General features: G+C 30.5%; 1 protein-coding gene across 1 annotated transcript in view; it reads right to left on the reverse strand.

Moving 5' to 3' along the window:
• Positions 1 to 975: 975 nt before the first annotated feature.
• The window catches only part of LOC113559316 (twitchin-like), a 46,724-nt gene continuing 23,059 nt past the window's right edge, over positions 976 to 24,640 (reverse strand). The window contains 55 exon segments of the mRNA XM_026964993.1: positions 976 to 1,040; positions 1,651 to 1,851; positions 2,900 to 3,013; positions 3,596 to 3,793; positions 3,984 to 4,100; positions 4,850 to 5,006; positions 6,677 to 6,819; positions 6,928 to 7,030; positions 7,348 to 7,496; positions 7,709 to 7,762; positions 9,330 to 9,507; positions 9,589 to 9,782; positions 9,967 to 10,257; positions 10,321 to 10,547; positions 10,635 to 10,787; positions 10,897 to 11,238; positions 11,299 to 11,596; positions 11,675 to 11,740; positions 11,819 to 11,979; positions 12,056 to 12,221; positions 12,310 to 12,427; positions 12,505 to 12,674; positions 12,747 to 12,919; positions 12,990 to 13,101; positions 13,182 to 13,484; positions 13,555 to 13,857; positions 13,924 to 14,202; positions 14,285 to 15,338; positions 15,414 to 15,556; positions 15,647 to 15,934; positions 16,005 to 16,120; positions 16,194 to 16,380; positions 16,457 to 16,604; positions 17,090 to 17,365; positions 17,465 to 17,740; positions 17,814 to 18,001; positions 18,078 to 18,272; positions 18,331 to 18,627; positions 18,697 to 18,934; positions 19,014 to 19,205; positions 19,207 to 19,302; positions 19,369 to 19,544; positions 19,607 to 19,812; positions 20,727 to 20,832; positions 20,912 to 21,190; positions 21,260 to 21,380; positions 21,449 to 21,630; positions 21,689 to 21,988; positions 22,077 to 22,358; positions 22,636 to 22,799; positions 22,890 to 22,989; positions 23,061 to 23,212; positions 23,284 to 23,467; positions 23,537 to 23,818; positions 23,916 to 24,082. Coding sequence (XP_026820794.1) covers positions 1,652 to 1,851; positions 2,900 to 3,013; positions 3,596 to 3,793; positions 3,984 to 4,100; positions 4,850 to 5,006; positions 6,677 to 6,819; positions 6,928 to 7,030; positions 7,348 to 7,496; positions 7,709 to 7,762; positions 9,330 to 9,507; positions 9,589 to 9,782; positions 9,967 to 10,257; positions 10,321 to 10,547; positions 10,635 to 10,787; positions 10,897 to 11,238; positions 11,299 to 11,596; positions 11,675 to 11,740; positions 11,819 to 11,979; positions 12,056 to 12,221; positions 12,310 to 12,427; positions 12,505 to 12,674; positions 12,747 to 12,919; positions 12,990 to 13,101; positions 13,182 to 13,484; positions 13,555 to 13,857; positions 13,924 to 14,202; positions 14,285 to 15,338; positions 15,414 to 15,556; positions 15,647 to 15,934; positions 16,005 to 16,120; positions 16,194 to 16,380; positions 16,457 to 16,604; positions 17,090 to 17,365; positions 17,465 to 17,740; positions 17,814 to 18,001; positions 18,078 to 18,272; positions 18,331 to 18,627; positions 18,697 to 18,934; positions 19,014 to 19,205; positions 19,207 to 19,302; positions 19,369 to 19,544; positions 19,607 to 19,812; positions 20,727 to 20,832; positions 20,912 to 21,190; positions 21,260 to 21,380; positions 21,449 to 21,630; positions 21,689 to 21,988; positions 22,077 to 22,358; positions 22,636 to 22,799; positions 22,890 to 22,989; positions 23,061 to 23,212; positions 23,284 to 23,467; positions 23,537 to 23,818; positions 23,916 to 24,082 — 11,164 coding nt within the window. The 3' untranslated portion in view covers positions 976 to 1,040; position 1,651.

Here is a 24,640-nt window from a genome sequence, read left to right on the forward strand (position 1 = left end):
TGCATTATATATATATATATATATATATATAGTTAAATAGTTATCTAGATAAAATGTACATTATTATTGATGTATATTATTTGAAATTCCAGTTAGTAGATGAGTAAATACCCGATAGGATAATGACCAATTATGCTCTTATCTGACATAAAAAAAAATTTTACATAAATAATACACATTTTCATAGGGTCCTATTCTATAATCTATGATAATAATATTATTTAGGAGAATAAAATAAACGAAATCATGATTGATAATGATCAACACGTTATTTTTAATTAAAACAATATTATAACCTAAAATAAATATAACACAATAAATTATTAAACACTAAAATAAAACACTTATGTTATAACATCGTAATATTTAATAGGTAGTTAATAGCTGATAATAAGAGTGTCTATCAAAGCTGAAATCTATGGGATAAAAATAAACAACATATACTTAAACCATAATAATGAAATAATAATTTTGTATGAAAGCGTACAGTTGCCAATTATTTAGCATTCGAGAAAAAAATATTTTCTAATTTGTATGATCTAAATTTTTATCACGATTGCTGTGTCATCTGTGAATACATTTTTCTTTGGATTTATTTTTTAAATGTCCGCGTAAACAATAAAATAGGTACATATATTAACAGACGATAACATACGATTTATAAATTATTAGACTTATTTTTTAGTACTTTAGTAATTTTTTTTTATGCAAAAAACAATTACATATATAGCATTTGGGCCACGAATATTATTTGATCATAATTATAATATTATCAAATTAATAAAACCTATGCGTAAACTGCACGTCTGCAGTTGTATTCATAAGGTAGGTGAATCGTGAATGTTAATAATGATTTTTAATATAATTTGATAAAAAAAAAAAAAAATTGTAAAATAATACTTGCTATACATAAATAATGGAAATTTACAACTTCGATAAAACAATATAGATTTGATATTTTTAGTTTAATTTTTTTGTCGTACATTATTTGACAATGGTTTGTAGTTTCATTATCTTGAACGTTGATTATGACGTGAAATCTGAAAATTAATTGATTTTAATTAACACGAATATTGTGCATTAAATGTATATCACGTTTATTACATATTTTTTCTTGTTCCGAATTTTAACAAAATCGTAATTGTTTTTTATAGGCATTATATCAATATGATATAAACATGAATATTCAGTGTATTGGTAGATACATACTATTAATACTTAAGTACAAGAGCCAAATATCATCGGCGTAGCCCATTATAAATGAAATTCTAAATTCAAACCTTAAATTTCTGCTTTTAAAAGAAAGAATATTGAAAGATAAATATATTAAGATTTAAAATAATTGTATTATTACTTTTTAATTTGATAAGAAAAATCAATACCAAAATATAATAGGTACAAATACAAATGCGAATTATTGACTTTAGGGCAGCGTAGGTATCGTCAGTACGCATAATATTCTATTTTCTGTTTGTAGGCAATACATTTAATAATGTTAAATAATATTGGTTTAACGTAGATAAAAATTAAATACATAATATATGCCCAGTCACATAACGTATAAGAAAACGTACTAAATATCAACAATAAAACACTAGGTATATGATTATTCGGTTTGATCAAAATTATCTTGATTCTCGACACACTCACTTTATTCGGATAAGAATGACAAATTGACTGAAAATGCGGCTGCGACTTGTGCGCCACTGGAATCCTTTGCTTCGACCACGTATTGACCAATGTCGTCATGACCGGCTCTGAGTATTTTCATTCGATATTTATTATCAACTTGCATAAATTGGTAAATACTCGAATCTTCGCCAATAGGAACGTTGTCTTTAATCCAGGTAACTACAATGTTATATAAATGGAAAATTTATTAAGTAAACCAGCCAATCCAATAAAAACGGGGATCGCTTTTTAACATGATGTCAATAACTGCCAACCAAAAATAATACACACAATATGGGGCCCTTGGATGATCCTAGTAGTCACCAGTGCACCGTCAAAAATCGTCATAAAATATAAGGATACATTTTTTATACCAACAAGGTGATTTAGTTTGATAACAATGACTTCAATATTGATAAATAGTTTAATCAAGTTCGTGTTTGGATTTGAAGTTTGAAACTATTTATAAATAAATATATAATATTGCGGAGGTTTATAAATAGTAATATTGATTAGGTATTCCATCAATCAGTCACAGCTGGAATGAACTACCCACATATTAAACAGTGAATAGCTACTGATAAATAAAACTTAAATTACATAAAATATTGTCCTTTAAAGGCTTTAGATAGAGTTATAGAAGTAATTATTATTGTCACCGGTTACATGCAGTGTTAGAGTAAAATAATGAGTATTAGGAACGTATCTGAATATTTATTATAAAATAATATGCCCTAAAAAAGTTGAAATATTAAATTAGTTTGGACGAAGTAACAATAATTTTTTGAAAATATTTACAAGGTATTATGTCATTATTGTATTATTTGTAGCCTTGAAGGTAGAATACTAAGCGAAATTAATTTACGACGTAGGTACCAGTTTTATCAGTTTCTGGTTGTTAAATTTTAAAAATGTTAGTGAGCTGTTCTCTACTTCTCTTCCTCTATAAAATTGTTATTAGGAAAGGATTAGTTACATCTATGTGGTTTAGCGTATAACGGAAAACCATAGTACATGTAATGTTCGACTATCAGATATCCAAAGATAAACTACAATAGCAACCATATGAAGCTCCATTTCTAGGGACTCGATTTCGTTTAAGGAGAACCAAATCGACAGCTTTACGAAAACTTGTCTGGCGTGACTTATTATTCTTAAACAACTTTTCTTTGAATCGTCTGAATATTATTAATTCTATAAAACTTATAGATATTATAGATACGCTTACCGCTTGTCGGTTTTCCAAGGATTTCGCATTCTATTTCAACGCTCTCTTTATCTTGTACCGTCACCGACTTGGGGAAACTTTGGAACGTCATGCCTTTGGGCTTTTCTTTCGCACCTAGAACATATAACACATATAAATATATTATAAACACAAGTTAGTCATTTACATAAAAATACAGGTTACAGCAAGATCGCACGATATTTATCTTATTTATAGGTCATATTTTATATTATTAAGTCATTGGGGTCATAATAACAATAGGAACAGGTACTATAACAATATATACTTATTTCCAACAAATAATTACAAAATCAAAAAAGTAAGGAATATATAGTTATTATAAAGATGTTTTAAGGTAAAAATATTATAACAAGTCTTTCCAAATTTGTTTTTTTTTTTTTTGAGATACCGCTTAATTACAAAATTGTTACTACACATTTATAATTTGAGTTTATTCGTATAATCGTTAAAATAATAAAATAAAGTGTTCGTAAAAAATATATAATTATTATTTACGATAAAGATAAATAAAGATTATACCTACAGTTTTAATATTTTGGTAGGTATTTTAAAAGAAACTATTTAGTCATATAATAATCTATTGGGCGGTTTGGTCGTACGTAACGTGATATGATTCGATAATGATATTTAATATTATTATTATTATTATTTAGGTAGGTACGTAGAGGTACTTACCTAGAACGAAGATCGAACAACTGCTGAAAGCTTCGCCAGCGTCGTTAAACGCTTCGCAAGTGTATGTACCGGAATCTTCAGGGAAAATTTCAGCAATTTTCAGGGTGTAAACGTTGGCCACGTTGGCGTAGTCGAAATCTTTACTAGGTTTTATTTCCTTGTGGTTGTGAAGCCATACTACATCGAATTTGTTGGCTCCTGTCCCAAAAATCATATAGAATACGGTCGCGTAAGTAACAATAATATGACGTTATAATAATAATTAGATACACAGAGGTAAAATCAAAGTTAGTGAAATTGTTCAGTATTATGTAAATATTATACTGAAATCAATTTAAACATGTATTATGTTAGAGCACTGCTAGGTCAATTAGATATTCATATTTACCGATGATTTGGCATTGGAGTGTCACTGCATCGCCATCGGTTACCGTAGCCGATGTCAGATGGCTGGCAATTACTGGAGGCGAGTCGTTTCGGCTTTTGTTATTGGATACGTCCACAGCTGTAATTATTCACGAAAGGACGTTGTGAAAAATCTTTGTCATAATATTATGTTTAAGGTGTGTTAAGTAAATTATTACTGCAGTCATTCACGGACTCGTGGTATAATATTATAATGTATAATGCGTCTATTGTGTTAGTCAGCGGGTAGTGGGTACCAATCAAACCAATATTATACTGTCATAAGTACGGTTGGACACAACACAAAAATGGCGAATCTAATTAATAATTTCATTATAAACAACAGGATGTTATTAATTTATTATGAATCACGAAGTTCGGGCATGAAGTACTTACTTTAGGCAACCTTTGGGTGTGCCAAAATAATCAATTATTTGAAAAAAAATCGTGGAAAAAATGTATAAAAAAAAATCGGGTCCAAAATAATTTTAGTATTTTTTCTGTTCATATTAATTTAATGCTATGTGTGATATTTCAATTATATTTTTGAGGCACACATACAGGTACAGTATGGTTTTAAAATTGTCAATAATTGTATCTTTGTATTTATATTACATAGCATTTTTAATTCAACGTACCATATGCACAATACAATATAATAATATGTTTTATTTTTAAACTAGTTGACAACTGGTAAGTCTAAGCGGATACTAATTATAGTTATTTCATATTTTCAATACGGTTTATTGAAAAACGGAGTTAGTATAAAATAATAATTTGTTCTAAAGATATTTTCAGTGGGTGATTGTGCGTATAGTGTATTGTGTTTAATAGGTTAGAATTATGCACCTTTGACTGTGAGTTTGCAGCTCGTTTCCTTAACTCCCAACGAGTTGGTAGCTTTACAGATATATTCTCCGGCATCTTCGGGGAATACTTCATTGATCTTCAACGTCGCCAATCGGTTTTTGTATTTCAGATCTAAGACGTTAGACGAACTGATAGCCTAAAATAAAACAGTAGATTTAATATTAAAAAAATAATATTGATATAGTTTTACATAGACAGTTTAGTTTAAAATAAAATAAGAATAATATATTATCATCGAGTATATATATTTGTAAAATAAATACTCAAAACTCAATGATATTATGTTTGTTTTCTCAGTACATATTCTACATTTCAAAATTAATTCATACAAATTGTTGATTTGGGTTCATTCTGTATTCAATATTTATTTATCGGGTATCCACTTAAAAAAAAAAACAAAAACAAATCATTATTAAATCACATTTATTAGTTTTTAAATATTTTGAACTGCTATACACGAGTACCTATATATATATATTACATATCTATATATATAAAAACGAATCCCTGTTTCCCTTGGTCGTCGCATCACGCGTGAACGGCTGAACCAATTTAGCTAATTCTTTTTTTGTTGTGTTCGTAATATTCAGGAAAAGGTTCTTATGTAACACAATTTTAGGAAAATCCATCGGAAATATACGGAATCTGAATGTGCGCGGGTATAATAGTATTATAAATACTTAAAAATAATTTTATTGTAAATAATATTATTGAATTATACATTTTATATTCCCTCTATTTTAAAATTATAACTCATTTGTTATTTTTAATTTATAGATTAGATAGAAGGAATTACTAAAAAGTACAATTTAAAAATACCTATAACTATAATATACATACATAAATTTGGTGTACGACAGGTATGATGTGTGTAATTTTTCTTCGTCATAAGATAGGATAGTTTTTATCCCGCGATTAATGGCCTTAATATATTACTTCTTTATTATGTTTAGGACTGTACGATTATTTAATCGAGTATTCGAATAACAGACTATTTTTAACGAATGATAATCGGTTAATCGATTGAAGAAATGCAACGCTGGGCGGACATTTATGTAAAGTTGATATGTTGGAAATATCATTTATACACCAAATCAGAAAACCAAATATAATTTTTATCCTCACGCTAAATGTTAGCATTCGGCAACCAAACTTAAGACGGATGCATTTTGTACCGTCAACGAAGTGCACGGGTACAGCTAGTATATGTATACATATATTGTCTTCATAAGCAAACATAAATGTTTATTAATTTATATTAATTATATAACATTGTATATTCTCATCAAAATATTATAATAAGAGTTATGCAGAATTTAAGTTTGTTTCTTCTTATTTAATCACTTATAGGCCGTAATCTGTTTTTGATTATTTAAAATCATAAATAAAAGTTAACAAAAGTTAAAAATTATAATATTAATAAAAAAAAATCAAACGAAAATAATGTGAGTTTTAATAATAAACTCAGATACAAAAAAACATTATAATAATAGGTACTTAATGGCTATTATGATCTTATGTTCTAGTGAAATATTTAATTAAATATAATTGTTTTACTATAATAATTTTTAAGCATAATATAATATAATTAATATTGACCTAATAGTAATCATATTGATTATTTTTTTTTCTATAGATGTCACTCCTAAAATTATCATACCAATATATTATCTTATTATGGAATTTTATATTTATTATACCCGTATAATGTCTACCCAAGTAAGCATACCTAGGTATTATACATAATATAATACATGTTAAATGAATAGTACATGGTATTTATACATTGTTTTGTTTTGGGCCTACCTTTCCGTTCTTTAACCATGTGATTTGTGGTTCCGGGTCACCGGTTACTTTACATATAAGTTCTAATGACTGTCCGTCATTGACAGATGTATCGACTAAGCGAGTAGAAAAGTCCGGAGGGCACATGGCTTCGTCGGGCGATACTAGAAAAAGATAAAGATAAAGATTACAATCGAAATCGGAAAGGAGCTATTTGCAATGAAAAGGAAAACGAATTCATTTATTCGGATTCATTAAAAGATATAAATTACATCTCAATTCTTTAGTGGAACTACGGGATCTAGACGGACTTCCAATCGCGTTCAGTTTATTGCCGTATTTCTTAACGCTTTTCCTGTCGGTAGATGTAACGGTCTGAAATAAATTAAAACAATACGGTGTTAACATCACAATATTATTATGATATAAACAATGTTCTGTGAAAGTAGACAAAATATTCAAAACTCAACATAATCATATACATCAATAGTAGGTAAGTCTCATTTAGTGATCGTGCTTATATCAAAATGAAACGCAGAACTAGTATAAACGATGTCATTCCGTGTATAATCTACAACTAATTACGATTGGAATATAATTGTATTTGTGTTTGGAGTACAATCAATAGTTGTCGGTTTTTGTTTTTAATGATTTTAATGACACTTTGGCCGTGACATTCGAGAGGTAATTACCGTGTCGCTGATTTTCGTGGACGAGTTTGTGGTGATGGATTGGTTTGAAGATACCGAGCTGCTGCCGTGTACGTTGGAAGTGATGGCGGTGCGTTTGGTGATGACCGTCGGCGCGGGTCTGAAATGATGCTGATCGACGTACCTGCGATCTATAAAATCGAAGGAAAAAAATTAGAATATATTATCGTCTCGACCGCACTGGTTCCTCTCCGGGCGTTGTGTATATTTGCACGTCATGTATACAACAAATACGTATCACTGACATCATAATATATATATATATATATGTATAATATTATATATACTTATATAGGTACTATTATATTATTATAAATATTGATTAAGCTGTAAATTACTGTACCTGAGTGTAGTAAATTATGTGATAATTCTGCCTGCTCTTGGCTTTGTTCGGTACCTATATTGAAAGAACAGCAGAAATAGAAGTGTATTAGACGAACGGCGTAATAGGTGGTGTTTTGTTAATGCGATATATAATATTGCGATGACGATATAAGCGGAAGATCGAATGAAACGTGATTGTACGGTCATAGAACGGGTATGGCATGCAGTGTGTGTGTGTGTGTGTGTGTGTGTCTTATAAATTCGCTCAAGATTTTTGGTTTTATTACAAGTAACAAGTACCAAGTGCTAGTTAGTTTAATAAACTATGATAATGTTTGGGATGCGTATTGGTTAATGGTAGCAGAAAAATAACGCAAAGCAGCAAGAAAAGAAAATAATTCACACAAAGATCAGATACTACCTAGTCAAAACGTAGATCCTTGTTACATTTTTTCAGATTTATAATGAGTTGAGTCGAACGATTCATTACGGTTATATTGTCAACTGGTAAGGCGAAGATATAGGTAAGTACGTAATATTAAAATTCAATATTCTACCGTCCGTTAAGTTACATTATTTACATATTGTGCTAAAGAATCGGATAGAATTATGTAACGATTTGATGCGTTAACAACAAATTAGAAGACTATAATCAGTTAAGTACCTATACCTACTAGCCTTACAGTTTAAACAGTAATTCCAGGTCAAAATGGGTTTGATAATATTGATAATTTAACTGCTTAAAATATCATTATTATTTATTATATTATAATGTTATTTATAATATAATAGTACATAGTTATTGCTCCTTTTTTCTTCTAATATTCATAAATATTATATTAATTACATTAATAAATAATAACCCAATTATAATAGTTATTAAAATATATTAAATTTTTTTTAAATAAAAGAATTAAATTATTTTTAGGCAAGCGTTATAAAAGTTTTAATTATTGTCATTTATATAAATGATGAATTTTTTTTCCTAAACGTAAAAGTGACATTTAAACAATTACAGACATTATTTTTTACATGCTTATTAGTAAGTCAGAGAATTATGTTGTAGAAAATTGATGCGGTAGACACATACCTATGTATAAAATAGTGAAATAGTAAAATCTATGCATTGCATGTGAAAAAAAGATTTAGATCATTGTCTAATTTGCTTATCGTAAGTATTTTATTGAAGTACTTACATACACAAATAAAGTTAGTAAATTTTCATAAAATGTAGTTTTTATAATTAAAATATGGTTATTTTTATAATGACAATTAGTATACATAGGTATCTAAAATTACATATATTTAGTTAAATTAATTTTAATAACTTAAAAATATTTAATAATTCCAATGGTTGTATAAAGTCTTTTGATTAATTCTACGGAATAATTTGAAATCTTTAGAATTTAATTATTATTGCATAATTATTGTATTTGATTTACTCAAATACATTTTGTCAAATAATAAATATTGTTTTGGCCTTGAATAATATAAGAAATAGTCATCTGGTTTTTGAAAAAAATATGATTTACTTTAACAATAACTTTTTAATTGTATTACCTAATGAAGACAAATCCTAATTTAAATCATCATCTGTAAGTATTTAATGTTAATAAAAGTTAATTTTTAGTGCTCATTACCTTCTACAATCACTACGCAGCTGGTTTCATCTGTGCCGTGCACATTAGTAGCAACACAGCGATATTTGCCCGAGTCTTCAGGCTTACAGTCGATAATTTCCAATGTAATCACACCATCCGTGTGTGTGATGGTGTAATCACGCTTCGATAGCTCTTTAGTTCCTCTGAACCATTGTATCTTGTTTAAAAAAACAAAACAATTTATGAAATCACTAGTTCTAGTAGGTTCTGTGTAATTAAATAAGGTGTAAGTACATACAGTCGGTATTGGTGTGCCACTTAAACAACACAGCAACTTGCAAGTTTGATGTATTTGTATGACACGAGGTCGTAATAAGAAGGTGAAATTTGGCGCACTCTCCTTCTCTTCGATATAATATGTGTTGGCGAGCGGCTCTCGTCTTCTGACTTGTTGGACTTCATGTCTGTATACCGGTGCTGCTTTTGGCAAAGCTATATAAAACGGATTCAAAATAGTTAATTTAGATTGTTTAGAATTAACATTAAAATAACAATATGGGTGAATATTATTTTTGAGTAGGTATTGTTATGGAGGCGTTGAAATTTATAAGTTATTTTAGTCAATACAAGATACAATCTTAGAAATTAAAGTTATTTATTTGAAATGTTTGCATACGTTGTACGTTGAGGAATACGACTTCTTCCCTATAGCCATAAGTATTTTCTGCTCTTATTATATATTCTCCTCTGTCATCAAGTTTAGCTCTATTAATGATGAACGTGTAATCTTCACCAGCATATCGCTTCATGAATTTAACACTTTGTCTTAACTCTTCGTTATTGTGGAACCATGACAATGTCGGTTGTGCTACAGCAATAACACGGCAGTAGAACTTAACACTTTGTCCTTCGTAGCAGAATGCACTTTGAGGTTTGATGACGAATCGCGGAGCTGCTTGTCGTCGATCTATAAATTTTAATGCATTAGCATTATTTCGTAAAATATTGAAACTAAAATTTAAAAACTTACCAAACGAGCTTTCGTATATTTTATATTTCTCTACCATAAGCTTTCTGAGAGCACTGTATTCTGATATTCTTCCAAGTGGTAGAGCAAACGAATCCCAATCGCTGTATTTTTTGCGAATTTGATCTCTGATTTTCGTGTAATTAGACGAATTGAGAGTAGCTGTACGATCTGAGTGGTCTCCCATCAGCCATGGGTGTATCAAACATTCGTGAGCTGTCATTCGTTTTCTTATACAAAAAAGGTGCAAAATTATTTTGTTTAGTTTTCTATCAATTTTATTTATAGAAGGTAAAATTAAACTATTTTTTATTTACTCTTTGTTTTTAATCAAAAGTCGTCTGATAAAATCTTTTCCTTCGTCTGAAACTATGTTGAAGGTATCTTCATCGAAGTCCCAGTCGCAAGCTTTCACATTTTTAAGCGTTTCTACGTCGTTTTCTCCAGCAAATGGCGATAGCCCACTCAGACTATAAAGAAAATTATTATTAAATATTAGTTAAAAAACAAAACATAATATATAAACGTAGTTTTAGTTGGCCAGTACTAGTATAAAACAAAGATTTTATAAAAACTTACAGGACATATGCTAAGACACCAACAGCCCACATGTCAGTATAGAAACCAACTGGTTCTCTTTCAACTATTTCTGGTGCTGCAAACTCAGCAGTTCCCGTCGATATTTTAACGATCTCGTTAGGATCCAACTTAGTTGCCAAACCAAAGTCGATGAGTTTTACATTCGAACTCTTCTTTGTCTGGCACATTATATTTTCTGGTTTGATATCCAAATGAATGATATTTCTTTCATGCATATGTTTAATAGCTTCACATATTTGTCGCATATAGTTGATCACTTCTGCTTCGGACATTGAGTATCCTTCTGACGTGATCCTTTCAAATAGCTCTCCTCCGGACAAACTAAAAAATATTAGAATAAGTTAATTCATGCTTATTGAAGAGTTAAAACTTTCACAGTACAATTCGAATATTAAAACCATTTCATCTTCATCTTCGAAAGCATCGTGTAAATTGATCAATTTTGGATGATGAAGTTGGTTCATTATATCAATTTCTTTTTTAATTAACTCTTTTTCGACATTATGCGCTACTGGTATGAATTTGGCGGCAAAAATATTTCCAGTTTTACGTTCCCGACAACGGTGTACTACTCCGAATGCACCAGTTCCAATTTCTTCTAATATGTCGTAATAATCATATACAGACTGTGTCTTAATATCCACTGGTTGTGGTATATATTTTGAATAAATGTCAAAAACTATAAAATATTTACATTATATTAATATGGTTTTTCTTTTATGAGCTAGAACTGACTAATTAACTGTTTATTGCTTACCGTATTGGTCATAATCTTTAATGTTGCCATCTGCTTTTCCTCTAATCTTTTTACCAGTTTCATCAACTATTTAAATTATAGAAGGTTAAAATAATTTCATTTTTTTTTATTCTATAAACTATAGAGAAAAATAAATAAATTTACCTTCGTAGCGTTTAGTTTTCGGTAGTTTTTTCAATAACTCTTTTGTTTTTACAATAGGTGATACTTCACTAGGTTTACTTCTACCATACACGTTTTCAGCGTATACTCTAAATTCATATTCATGTCCTGGACTCAGACCAGTCACTGCTGTTGAAGTAAATCTATAAAAAGAGGAAATGAATAGGTTATATTTTATAATAACATAATATTCCTATGTGTGTTGTTCAATTTAATTACCGAGTATTCCCAACACGAATCCAACTACTCATAGGAATTTCTCTCTTTTCAATAAGATAGTTCGTAATATTAGATCCACCATCCCATGTAGGTGCATTCCAATTTAGAATTAGTGAATCTTGACCAATATCCTCAATTGATAAGTTGAACGGTGGATCAGGATGATCTTAATTAAAAAAAAAAACCAAAAAAATGTAAATGGTATATATACTATGAATTAAAAAAAAAATAAAGTCATAAAATGATTTTCTTACCACTGATTTGAATTTTGATAATTGCACTATCCACTCCCAAATCGTTTTCTGCTACTACTCTATAAGGAGAACTATCATACTTACTAACATCTCTGATTGTTAGAATAGCATGTCTTTCCTGTAAAATAAAATATTTGTGTTTAGCATAAAATTTACATATTTAATTAGATAATAACTAAGTAAAAATAATCTTACAGAAACTTCAACAGCGAAATGACTTCCAGACTCAATTACTTCATTTTCACGGTACCATTTAATCTTTGGCTTAGGGAAACCAGTGAAAGGAATTTTAATAACGACATTTTCACCCTTGTCAAAGAATGCCGTATCTCTAAACCTAGGTGGTACGTTCAATTTTGGAGGTGCTAAAAATTTAAATATTATTTATATTTTATAAATGATAAACAAAATGATTATAAATATAAATTAGAACATACTCATTATTAGAAGTTCTCCTCGAGTTGATTTAATTCCACCCTTATTGCTAGCTCTACATACGTATTCATCTGAATCTGCACCGTATACACCATTTATAATAAGAGTGTGCGAGTCTCCTTCATTAAACATATGATGTCTGGCACTCGGTGTGATTTCCCGTGCTCCCTTATACCTAGATTTAGTATAATATTTCAACATAATAAATTATGTGATTTAAGAGATTATTTAAAACAAATACTAACCAAGTAATTGTGGGCTTAGGAACACCAGTAATAACGCATTGGAATTGAGCATTTTGGTTCTGGATGGCTTGGACTTTACCAAGTGGCTTGATTATTTCAGGCGGTTGAGCAGCTGCGCAAAAATTTATAAATCATATTATATTACTGTTCACATAAAAATAATATATTATATGTATAGGTGTGTGTATTTACTTAATGGATCTTTTATGGTGACTGTATTTGAAGCTTGGCTAGGTAAACTTAAGCCTGCTTCATTTTGTGCAAAAACTCGGAACACATACTGGCGTCCTTCAATGAGATTTGAAATGTTTATTTGTGTAGTAACACAAATAGCAGCATTTACTCTCTGCCATGTTTCTGAGTCAATTTCACGTTTGTCAATCAAATATCCTTGAATTCTTGAGCCACCATCGTCGATTGGTTTTTCCCAACTAAGGTTCACAAAGTCTCCACCAATCTCAGTTACGGTGGGAATTCCAGGTGGAGATGGTTTATCTGTGTATGGTTAAAAAATATTTAAATTTTAAAATATTTTTAAAATGTTTAAATATATATTTTATTTTACCATATGGTGATTTAGCTTTTATTGGATTAACTCCTTCTAACGGAGGACTAAGTCCATTGTCATTAACAGCAATAATTCTGAAAACGTATTCGTTTCCTTCAGTTAAACCTTGTACAATAAAATGTGTATCCTTGCACGTGGTAGAAATACATATCCAATGGTTTGAGGTAATATCTTTACGCTCAACAATATAATGAGTTATTTTAAGACCTCCGTCATATTTTGGTGGATTCCATGAAAGTGAACATGTATGTTTGGTTATTTCTGAAACTCCCAAAGGTCCAATTGGTGGTCCGGGATAGCCTGTATAAAAAATTAGTTAATTCAGTATTTATTTTTATTTATTTTTATTAGTTTTTGTATTATTACCGGATATATTTATGGTAAAGGATCCAGAGGCGTTACCACTGAGATTCTTAAGAGTAACAGTGTAATCAGAAGCATCGTTCTTCTTTGCTTCTTTCAAAAATATGATTACATAATCATCAAAGATGGTAAATTTAAAGTGATCACTTTGAGGAATAGCCGTTCCATTTTTCTCTAAAACAACTTCTTCTAATGAATCACCACTGTAGAATATTTTAATTTTACTATTTTCTCCTTCGGGAACGTTGATTGAGTTTGGCATGCGTTCAATTTTGGGTGGATCTAAATATTGGTCATAAATACAATAGGTTTTTATTACATTTTAAGTGAACAAAATGTTGTCAAATTATATTTATGTACTTACGTCCAATTTTAACTCGTGATGACGTTGTAACGAATCCTACAGGGTTATATGATTCACATGTATAATCACCATCATCAAGTTCTGACACTTCAGGGAAATGTAATTGGAAAACTCCGTTAGCAGATTCACATTTGTATCGTCCACCCGATACAATTTCACGTCCATTCTTTAGCCATTTAGCATTTGGCATAGGTTTCCCAATAGCTTCACAACGCAACGTAATCATTTTTCCAAATTGAACAATTTTATTGGTGAGTGGTATAATAAATTCTGGCTTTTCTCCACCTTCAAACTCACATATTTTCACTGGTGTGGTACACAAGCTAGGTTCACTTTTACCAACTATATTTAAAGCGAACACTCTAAACTCATAGTCAGCACCCTCAATTAAATTCATAGCAGTGAATTTACAGTCGAATACAGAGTAATCATTGCATTTCACCCATACAGCATTTCCTACTTGTCTCTTTTCAATCGAATATCCGGTTATTTTGCTACCACCATCAGATAAAGGTGGTTCCCATTTCAAATCAGCATATGTCCTACCAACTTTAAGTACCGTAGGAGTACCTGGTTTCGATGGAGGCTTGGCTTTGCCTTTCAATCGGAAGTTTGGTGTAGGAGTAGAAGGTTTACTGAAGCCGGCAGCATTCTTAGCTAGTACACGGAATTCATAATCATGTTCGTTCAACAGATTATGGATAACATAAAGTGGCTCTTTCACAAGATAATCATTTGCTGTACGCCAATTTCCGCCTTCGGTAATATCTTTGAACTCGATTTTGTATCCTTGAATTTTCGCTCCTCCATCATGTACGGGTCTTTCCCAGATTAATGTTGCTTTTATTTCGTCCCATTCTAAAATTTGTGGATGACCCGGTGGATCGGGTACCGTGAATGGGAATTTGGCTGTTATGACAGAATCCATTTCAATTGGTTCTGATAATCCATATTGATTTTCAGCTCGGACACGGAAGTTATATTTTTTGTTTGGTTCTAACCCAATGACATCATAGTGACATGGGCGAACAAAACTACTGAGTTTCGACCACAACTACATTTAAAAAAACGGTTTAATTAATTCAACATAAATATGTGTAATTTTATAGTAGATATTAAAAATACATACACCACTTGAAATTTCATATTTTTCAATGATGTAGTTTGTGATTGGCGAGCCACCATCGTCCAAAGGTGGCTTCCAAGATAACAAACAGGTTTCGGGAGTTAAATCCATAACTTCTAGTGGTCCTTGTGGTGGTAATGGTTTGTCTTTAATTAAGATAATTCACGTTATGTTAATTTTAATAAATATTTCATAATTTTAATTAATGATTTAAGTATTACAATTTAAAAACTCACCAACAACAAGAACTTTACAAGATGCAGAATCGGCACCAATATTGTTGACCAAGTGAATAGTGTAATTACCAGTATCAGTTTTACGTTTCGCACATTTATTTTTAAAAACGGTTTCATTTGCTGATGTCTCAAATTTAATTCTAGAATCAGGTATTACTTCTTCTCCATTAATACTCCATACTGGTTTTGGTAAAGGACTGCCAGTAAATGGAACCGTAATAGTGAATTCTTCACCAGCAATTACAGTCATGTCCCTTATACTTAGATCACTCGTTATTTTTGGTGCACCTAGGATTTAAATTCGTGATAATGAATAAATAATACATATTAATAGTTTGAGTATTAAATGAATATTTACATGCAGGTGGACAACATCTAATGGCATCAGAAGATGAACTCCATGGACCTTGGCCAGCTGTGTTTAGTGCGGAAACCCTGAACTCGTATTCATGATTTTCAATTAAATTATGAATTCTAAAAATTAAAATTAAAACATATGTAACGGTATTGTTTTTTCATTTAAAGTACAATTTTATTTTTCCCCTACCTAAATGTTGTATCGAGTATTATAGCGTGTGATGCTTTTGTCCATTTGTCTTCACTTATCAATCGTTTTTCTATCATGTAGCCTGTGATTGGCGATCCACCGTCATTTCTAGGTTTAGCCCAAGTAATTGTAATGGAGTCTTCAGATGTGTCCACACCCTTTGGAATTCCTGGTGCACCAGGTACATCTGTAATTATATATACAATACAATTTATTATCTACTCATATAAATATAAAATATTTTTTAAAGTAGTTGAAAATACCAAATGGATGTCTTGCAGTAATTGGATCAACGGTGATAGCCGGATCAGATACACCATATTTATTTTCAGCCATAACACGGAACTGGTATGTTTTTCCGACAATAAGATTACGGGCTTTACATTGTTGTGATGCAACATAGTTGCTCACCTGAAAATAAGGACAAACAGTTGAAATTAAAATACTATACAATGAACTAGCTACTATTCGATAAATCAATAAGATCATATAATAACAATAATATTCATTCACAGTTTTTGATTAATATAATTTAAATTTAAATCAAAAATAAATTTTATTGTATGATCATTGAGATAATTTCAGTTTGTATACAGTAATTTTTTTATTTCGAATTTTACACTAAGCATTGTTTTTTTCATTTTATTTAGATATGTTATTTTAGACTATCCATTTTGTCTAGTTCTATATCCCCAAGAAGAGCCAACTGGAGCAATGGCTGACTGTGATTTTATTTATGTTTAAAATATAATACTAATACTATATTACGAGTATTACTATGTAATACTCAAGGATGCCAATGTTCAATAATTTATTATGGATTTGTTAACTAATTAAAGTAGTACAGTAAATGTACTTAATATTTTTTTGATTATATAGATTTAAATAATAACAACCTTCTGCCAGGTTGTTGAGTTCATTTCTTTCTTTTCTACTAAGTAGTTGGTAACTGGAGCTCCACCGTTATCCAATGGCGGATGCCAGAATAATGTCAATGAATCTCCGTTTAATTCATCGGCATAAAAGTGTTCTGGAGGCATAGGTCTGTCTAAAACTCTCACGTGTAATGTAGCCGTATCAAACCCAGATTGGTTTCGTAGTTGTAATCTATATTGCCCCGCATCTGTTCGTCGAGAGTTTTTAATAACTAAGCTTACAGAGTTGTTTGTCAACTATAATCAAAATCATTACAATTATTAAAATATATTTATGTATAATGTATTACGTAAGTATAGTAAATTAAAAATATTAAATTATATACATATATGTACCTGTATATGTACTCTAGGATCTGAATCATTTATGATTTGATCATTATTGAACCAAGTGGCAGTGGGTACTGGGAATCCAATGTAGGGTATATGAATTGAAAAGTCATCACCAGCTTTCACTGTAATATCCCTAACACCAGACAAATCCAAACAAGGCTTATTAGGTTGTTCTTCAACTAAAACATTTACACTTGGTCGACTGGGTTTTGATCGCCCTGCCTCATTTACAGCCATAACTCGCCATTGGTATTCATCACCTTCTTTTAAGTTTCCAACCTGTTATAAGTAATCAAAATAGATATAATAATTTTTTATTTTTTTTCAGAAATAAATGTATAATTAATATTACCGTGCATAATGTTGAATAAATAGTTGGGCATATTACTTCCGACCAATCGGATTCACCTTTCTTCTTTTGTTCTAAAACATATTCTTTTATTTTTGCACCACCATCAAACCTTGGTGGTCTCCAAGATAATACTACGCTATCTTTGGTAATTCTATCTGGTTTTGGTGCTTCTGGAGCTTCTGGTACTTCTACAATGATAAATAATGCATTAAAAAAATAAAGCAATAAACAATGAAATAAATGTACTTATATATATTTACTTACTCTTTTGTTCTTTAGCCGTAACTGGATTACTAGGCTTACTAGGTTTACCTGTGCCGGCTTCGTTTACCGCGAGTACACGGAATTCATAACGGTTACCTTCCCTAAGGTCTTGAGCAGTGAAACTAGTATTTGAAGTTGGGAAATTATTACATTTTACCCAATCACCACCCCTTTCTCTCTTTTGAACAATATATCCTAACAAAATAATTTAACTTAATACAATAAATACGAATAAATATGAAATGGTTTTTACCAGTGATCGGTCTTCCGCCAGTGTTTATTGGTGGGGTCCAGCTTAGACTACAGCTATTTGGACTGTAGTTAGTTACTTCAGGTTGTCCCGGAGCATCGGGTGGATCAAATGGGCTCTTGGCCGTAATCGGAACTCCTTCTAAGGGTTCCGAAACACCGTACATATTTTCGGCCTTTACTCTAAAGACATATCGTTTTCCTTCACTCAGACCTTTAACTGTAAATGTAGTATTTGGACAGAAGCCAGGAACTACTTTCCAACTATCCATTCCAAACTCAGACATTTCAATGATGTATCCTATAATAGTATTAAATTATATGAACGTAATTAAATTTGTTTAAACAATTTTAACTAATAGCAATATACCGGTTATGTCGTTTCCTCCATCATCTTCCGGAGGTCTCCATGCAAGTGTAACAGTATCGTGTGTAGCACCAGGATACTGCAAAGGACCCTTAGGTGCACTTGGACAACTCACTACTGATACGTATATGTCCGCAGAATCTTTTCCAGATGAATTTGATGCGGTTATAGTATATTTGCCAGCGTCTTTACGTGTAGAATTGTCAACTCTAAGTTTAGTCAAGTTACTTCCAGTTACAGACTAAAATATAAAATAAACGTATGATGAATTATGTGTGAAAATAATAATAATAAAATAATTAACTTGTGAATTAGCTTACAAGTATACGGTTAGTTTCTGGAGGCTTTTCACCATTTATGACCCACTCGATGCGTGGAGTTGGCGCACCCGAAATTGGTATGCTTATATTAATCGGCTCTCCAGCTCTAACCTTTATTCGACCTCCCATTAAGCCTTCTAAATGTAGTTTTGGTTTTTCTCTGGTTAATTTTGCAGTGTATACTTCTGACTGTCTCACTAGGTTTACTGGAACCAGCAGCATTGACTGCACTTATACGATACTCATACTGTTTGCCTTCATGCACATGAGTATCATCATACTCGGTAGTCTGAAATTAATTATTATAGCAATTTAATGTAAATGTTATATGCATTAATTTCACTAAATAATTTACCTTTATTGGTGATCTAGTTATTTTAGCCCATCGACCAGCTGTAGATCTCTCTCTCCTTTCTATATCATAACCAACAATAGGCGATCCTCCATTACTCATAGGCGGAGTCCACATTAGTTTAATGTGTTCTTGGTCAACTTCAGTAGCTTCAGGTTTACCTGGCCTTCCAGGAACATCTAAAAAAAAATTGGTTTTGAAAAATTATTTAAAAATTATTTTATATTAAATTATTTCTTACCAAATTGATTTTTGGCAATTATTGGTTCTGCTGTAGTTAAAGGTTCAGATAATCCTTGTAAATTTTCAGCACGAACACGGAACTCGTATCTAGTTCCTTCAATAAGCCTTGGAACTGTGGCATAAGTAAATGCTGGGTTTATATATGTAACTGCTGGTACCCAACCTCCTCCATGAGTCAAATCTCGTTTTTCAATAACATATGCTCTAAAAAAATTATAAACATTGAATTTAGGAAACCACATATAAAATACAGTATACAATTGTAGACAATAATATGGTATATATTAATTATTAATATCGTGGAAAAATGTCAAAACATTAATATAAAAATGTCATTAACTTGATGTTCACAATAAGTATTTTGATAACGAAATCCCTGTCCGCAATTTTTAAGTTATATTAAATTATTGGCTTAAAGAATTAATCCACAATTAGTATGTAGCCTAACTTAGTCCTGAATACAGTGAGACAGATAGAAAATACAGGAAATCATGGATGAATTACAAAATTTTTGTTTTTCGTTTGAAACGTAAACCATAATTATATATTTAAAGGTATATAGTATAATTTATCAAATTTTCCTGGAAAAATAACAATAGAATGAATTAAATTTAAATTTTTTATCAAGTACATTGTATTTTCCTCTTTTGTCATTTTAATAATCTTGTCTCTTGCCTTTTATTTATTTAGTGATCACAATTCAGGGTCATATTTATCAATTTTCCATCCAAAAGTGACGAAAAAATGCTCAGTTAAATGAAAAAAATAATGTACTAGGTAGTTGTAAGAAGAATTTTTACAATATAGTTATATTAAAATGAAATGTTAAATTATTTTCCTAAATTGTGACTCTGAAAAAAATTAATTTATACTATTGTAATTTATGGTGAAGTTAGATGACTTGATGCTTAATACAGCTGAGAAATTTATGCTAAAAATAATGTTAATCAATCTAAGAATATAAATAATATAATATCAATTGTAGAAAATATGGAAATGGTGCTATAGGATAATTAAGACAATTAATTTATTAAAAAAACCTTCTATATTCCATTAAAAACGGTCCGGTTTCAATTTACAACTTTTTAAGTCAATGTATAAAATATTTTTCAACTTACGTAATTTCACTTCCACCATTATCTTTTGGTGTTTTCCAAGATAGTGTTACTGAACTGGCAGTAATATCTTCGTATGTAAGTGGTCCGCCGGGTGGCCCAGGTCTGTCTGCAATTGTTCATTTAAATTTATTATAATTAATAATATACTTATTACAATTTATTATAGTAAAATAAAATTTTCATACCTAATACGGTAACATTAAACGATCCTTCGTCAGTTCCAGAACTGTTTTTGAGCAATAAATTATACGTTCCAGAGTCTACTCGTTTTGAATTAACTCTGTTCATGATTGTGTGGTATCCAATAGAAGTTATTGTAGTTCTGTTATCTGGTTTAAGTTCTGATCCATTTACCGTCCATGTTACTTCTGGAGGAGGTTCCCCAATAAAATCTATATCAACGTGTAGAACTGTTCCAGCTCTTATGAAAATGTCTTTTAAGGGAGTCTTTATTTTTGGTTTCACTAAAAAAATATGTAAGGTTTTAAGATTTATGTTTTTTTTTTTTTTTTAACTATTTTATGGCATCTTACAATATCTATTATTCACGACAATCGGGTCTGAAGGATCACTCGGAGGACTAGGACCAGCTTTATTAGTAGCAATAACTCTAAATTCGTATTCTTGTCCTTTGATTAAGTCTGGAATGATTGCCTAAAATTTTGAAATTTCGTTAAAAAAATCTTATTATATTCATTTTTTTTTAATTTATGACTTCTTACCTTTGTTTCTTTTCCTGGAACTGTTACGGCATTTACCCAATACGGGCTTCCTCTTTCTTTCTTTTGTATTGAAAATTCAGTGACTGGTGATCCACCATCGGTTTTTGGTTGTTCCCATTGTAGCTCAACAAAGTTTTCATCCCAATCAGTTACCACTGGTTTCTCAGGTGCATCCGGTTCATCTATATCAATGCATTTTTTGTAAAAAAAATATCATAGATAACCATTTATATATCATACCAAATTCGTTTCTAGCGATTATCGATTTATCAGTTTCTAAAACGTCTGATTCGCCAATACTGTTCACGGCTTTGACTCTAAACAAATATTCACGTTTGTGAATTAATCTTATAATATCATGGTATAATGATGTTGTCATTCCAGCGTCGGACCACGTTCCTCTGGAAATATCCATTTTTTCAATAATGTAGTGTAAGATAGGAGCACCACCGTCGTCAAGAGGTATTTTCCATGTCAATCGGCATCCATCTTTTCTGATATTAGAAACGTCTAATGGACCCTCAGGAGGTGATGGGCGATCTACAAAAATAAATACAAATTGTTAAATTATTAAAAAAATCTTAAATAAATATAAATTTTATTTTTTATTTGATTATTTTTCTTTTACCTAATACAGTGACATGGGCAGAAGCTGAACATTTTCCCATGTTATTTTCTAATGTTAGTGTGTAACGGCCAGTGTCATTTCGTACTGAAAATGGTATTTCAAATATAACTTGGCTGTTATAAATTTGTATATCCACTCTAGAGCCACTATATATTGGCACTTCATTAACACTCCATTTCACTGTTGGTCTAGGAGCAGCCTCAATTGGAACAGTATAGTTTATTTTATTACCAGCACGTACAATCAGATCAGGCAAAAATGTAGTATCTATTACTGGTTCAACTAAAATTAAGATAAAATATTAAGATTATAATCAAGAAAATAACAATAATATTTCGAAAATATTGATACAATGATCCGCCATGAAAATAAAGTAAAAGGTGTGACCTGAGGCGTAATTAACCATTTTAATTTATATTATAAAAATATTTAATAAAACAATTTTTTTCGACCAGTTATAAACAAAGGATACATTATGAAAATAGGCAGTATGTATATTAAATCAAAGTATATAGGAATATTGTCTATATTTATTTTGAATAATGAACAAAAAACTTACGGAATTTTGGTTTACATGTTATTACTTCAGATGAATCGCTGGGATCACCAGGGCCACCTTTATTAACAGCAATAACTCGGAATTCATATTCATGGCCTTCGGTGAGATCCGGAACAGTGGCCTTGGTTTTATTTCCATTTACTGTCGCAGCTTTCTCCCAAGGACTAAATTCAAATAAAATTAATTTAAAATATTTATGAACAAAACAAATGAATACATTAATTTTCAATGCATACGTGAAAAACTATATTTACCCGTATTTTTCTCGTTTTTCGATAATGTAAGATAAAATTTCAGATCCTCCATCTTTCTTTGGTGGAGTCCATTGAAGATCAACAAAGTTTCTTCCCCAATCTGAATGTTATTAAATTAATTTAAATTAAAGTATTTTATTAATATTATGAATAAAATATTTCTTATTTTACCAGTTGCTTGAGGTGTGCCTGGTTTATCTGGCTTTCCGTACGGGTCTTTGGCAGTTATACTATCAAATGTAGTTAACGGCAAAGACTCACCGATTTTGTTCACAGCTTTGACTCTGAAGTTATAGTTGTGACCTTCGATCAAATGATCAATCCTAAATAATAGGCAATTAAAACAAATGTGTTTTTATATTAATGTAATATAATACTGTGGATGATAGTATACCTCATTGTTGTGCCAGCAGCGTCTCCAACTGGAACCCATCTTAATGTATCAGCATCCATTTTTTCAACTATGTAGTGTGTTACTTCTGATCCACCGTCATCTTTGGGTGGATTCCATTTTAATACACATGAACTTTTTGTCACATCGGTTGGATGTAGAGGTCCCTCGGGTGGTTGTGGTACATCTATAACATTACAACACATATATTTAATAACTGTTATAAAAGTAAAATCATATAAAAATTATGAAGTACCTATAACTGTAACTTTGACTGCAGCCTTGTCCATTCCGTGAATATTTTTTGCTACTAAATAGTAAATTCCGTCATCAGAACGCTTTGCATCAATAACTTTTAGTTTTGTCGAGTAATCTTGATTTATTATATTGATGTTCTCAGTTTTTATGAGCACATCTCCTTTAAGAGACCATTCTTTAGTTGGAGGAGGTTCTCCAGATACTTTAACATCAAATTCAAACATGTTTCCGGCCCGCACTTTAATGTCCGATAGAGTGTTTCTATCGATATGAGGAGCCACTGAAATATATTTATTCAATAAATACAAAATACTTTATATGCAAATTATGAACAATAACGTATGGATATTTTTGTAACACTATAATATGTAACTTACACTTTTTGAGTCTAGCAACGTGAGGCAATGTAGGTTCACTCGCTTCACCAGGACCAGCTTTGTTTACTGCACGCACCCTAAATTCGTATTGATTACCTTCAGTTAAACCAGGAACAATTCCGCTGTTAACATCACCAGTTACTTCAGCAGCCTTGACCCATGTTGGACTGTAAAATATATATTCAAAATTTGATGTTTTTTTTTATAAGGTTTGGTATATTTTAAAGTATTAATATATAATTGAGTATAGATTATTTATTACAATCAAAACTAAATAATGACTAGTGTGTCATTATTTATTATTAACTATTTAATAGTTAATAAAAATATTGTGTATTATTAACTTTCAAATCACAATAATGATGATTTTTTATCAAGGGAAAAAATATAATAAGATAAGCTAACAATCATTAAACTTGCTAGTTTATATTTTTGTAATCTATAGACAATTAAATTTAGTAAGTACTTTTATAATGTTTAATTGCATGTGCCATTCGACCGAAATAGGAAAGAAAAACCATTATAATTCACCTACAAATGGGGCATACATACACAATTCAGAATCATATTATAGCCAGAAATATCCCTCTCATGTGTGCATTAGATTACACCGTAACATATATTTTAATCGAATATCAAAAATTTAAAGATCTAAGAATCAAACATCACATTCTATATGTATTAGGAGAAGCATTGCAACTAGATTTTCAATCATATATTAATTT

This window comes from Rhopalosiphum maidis, chromosome 3 (assembly GCF_003676215.2).
Source record: "Rhopalosiphum maidis isolate BTI-1 chromosome 3, ASM367621v3, whole genome shotgun sequence".
Taxonomy (NCBI): domain Eukaryota; kingdom Metazoa; phylum Arthropoda; class Insecta; order Hemiptera; family Aphididae; genus Rhopalosiphum; species Rhopalosiphum maidis.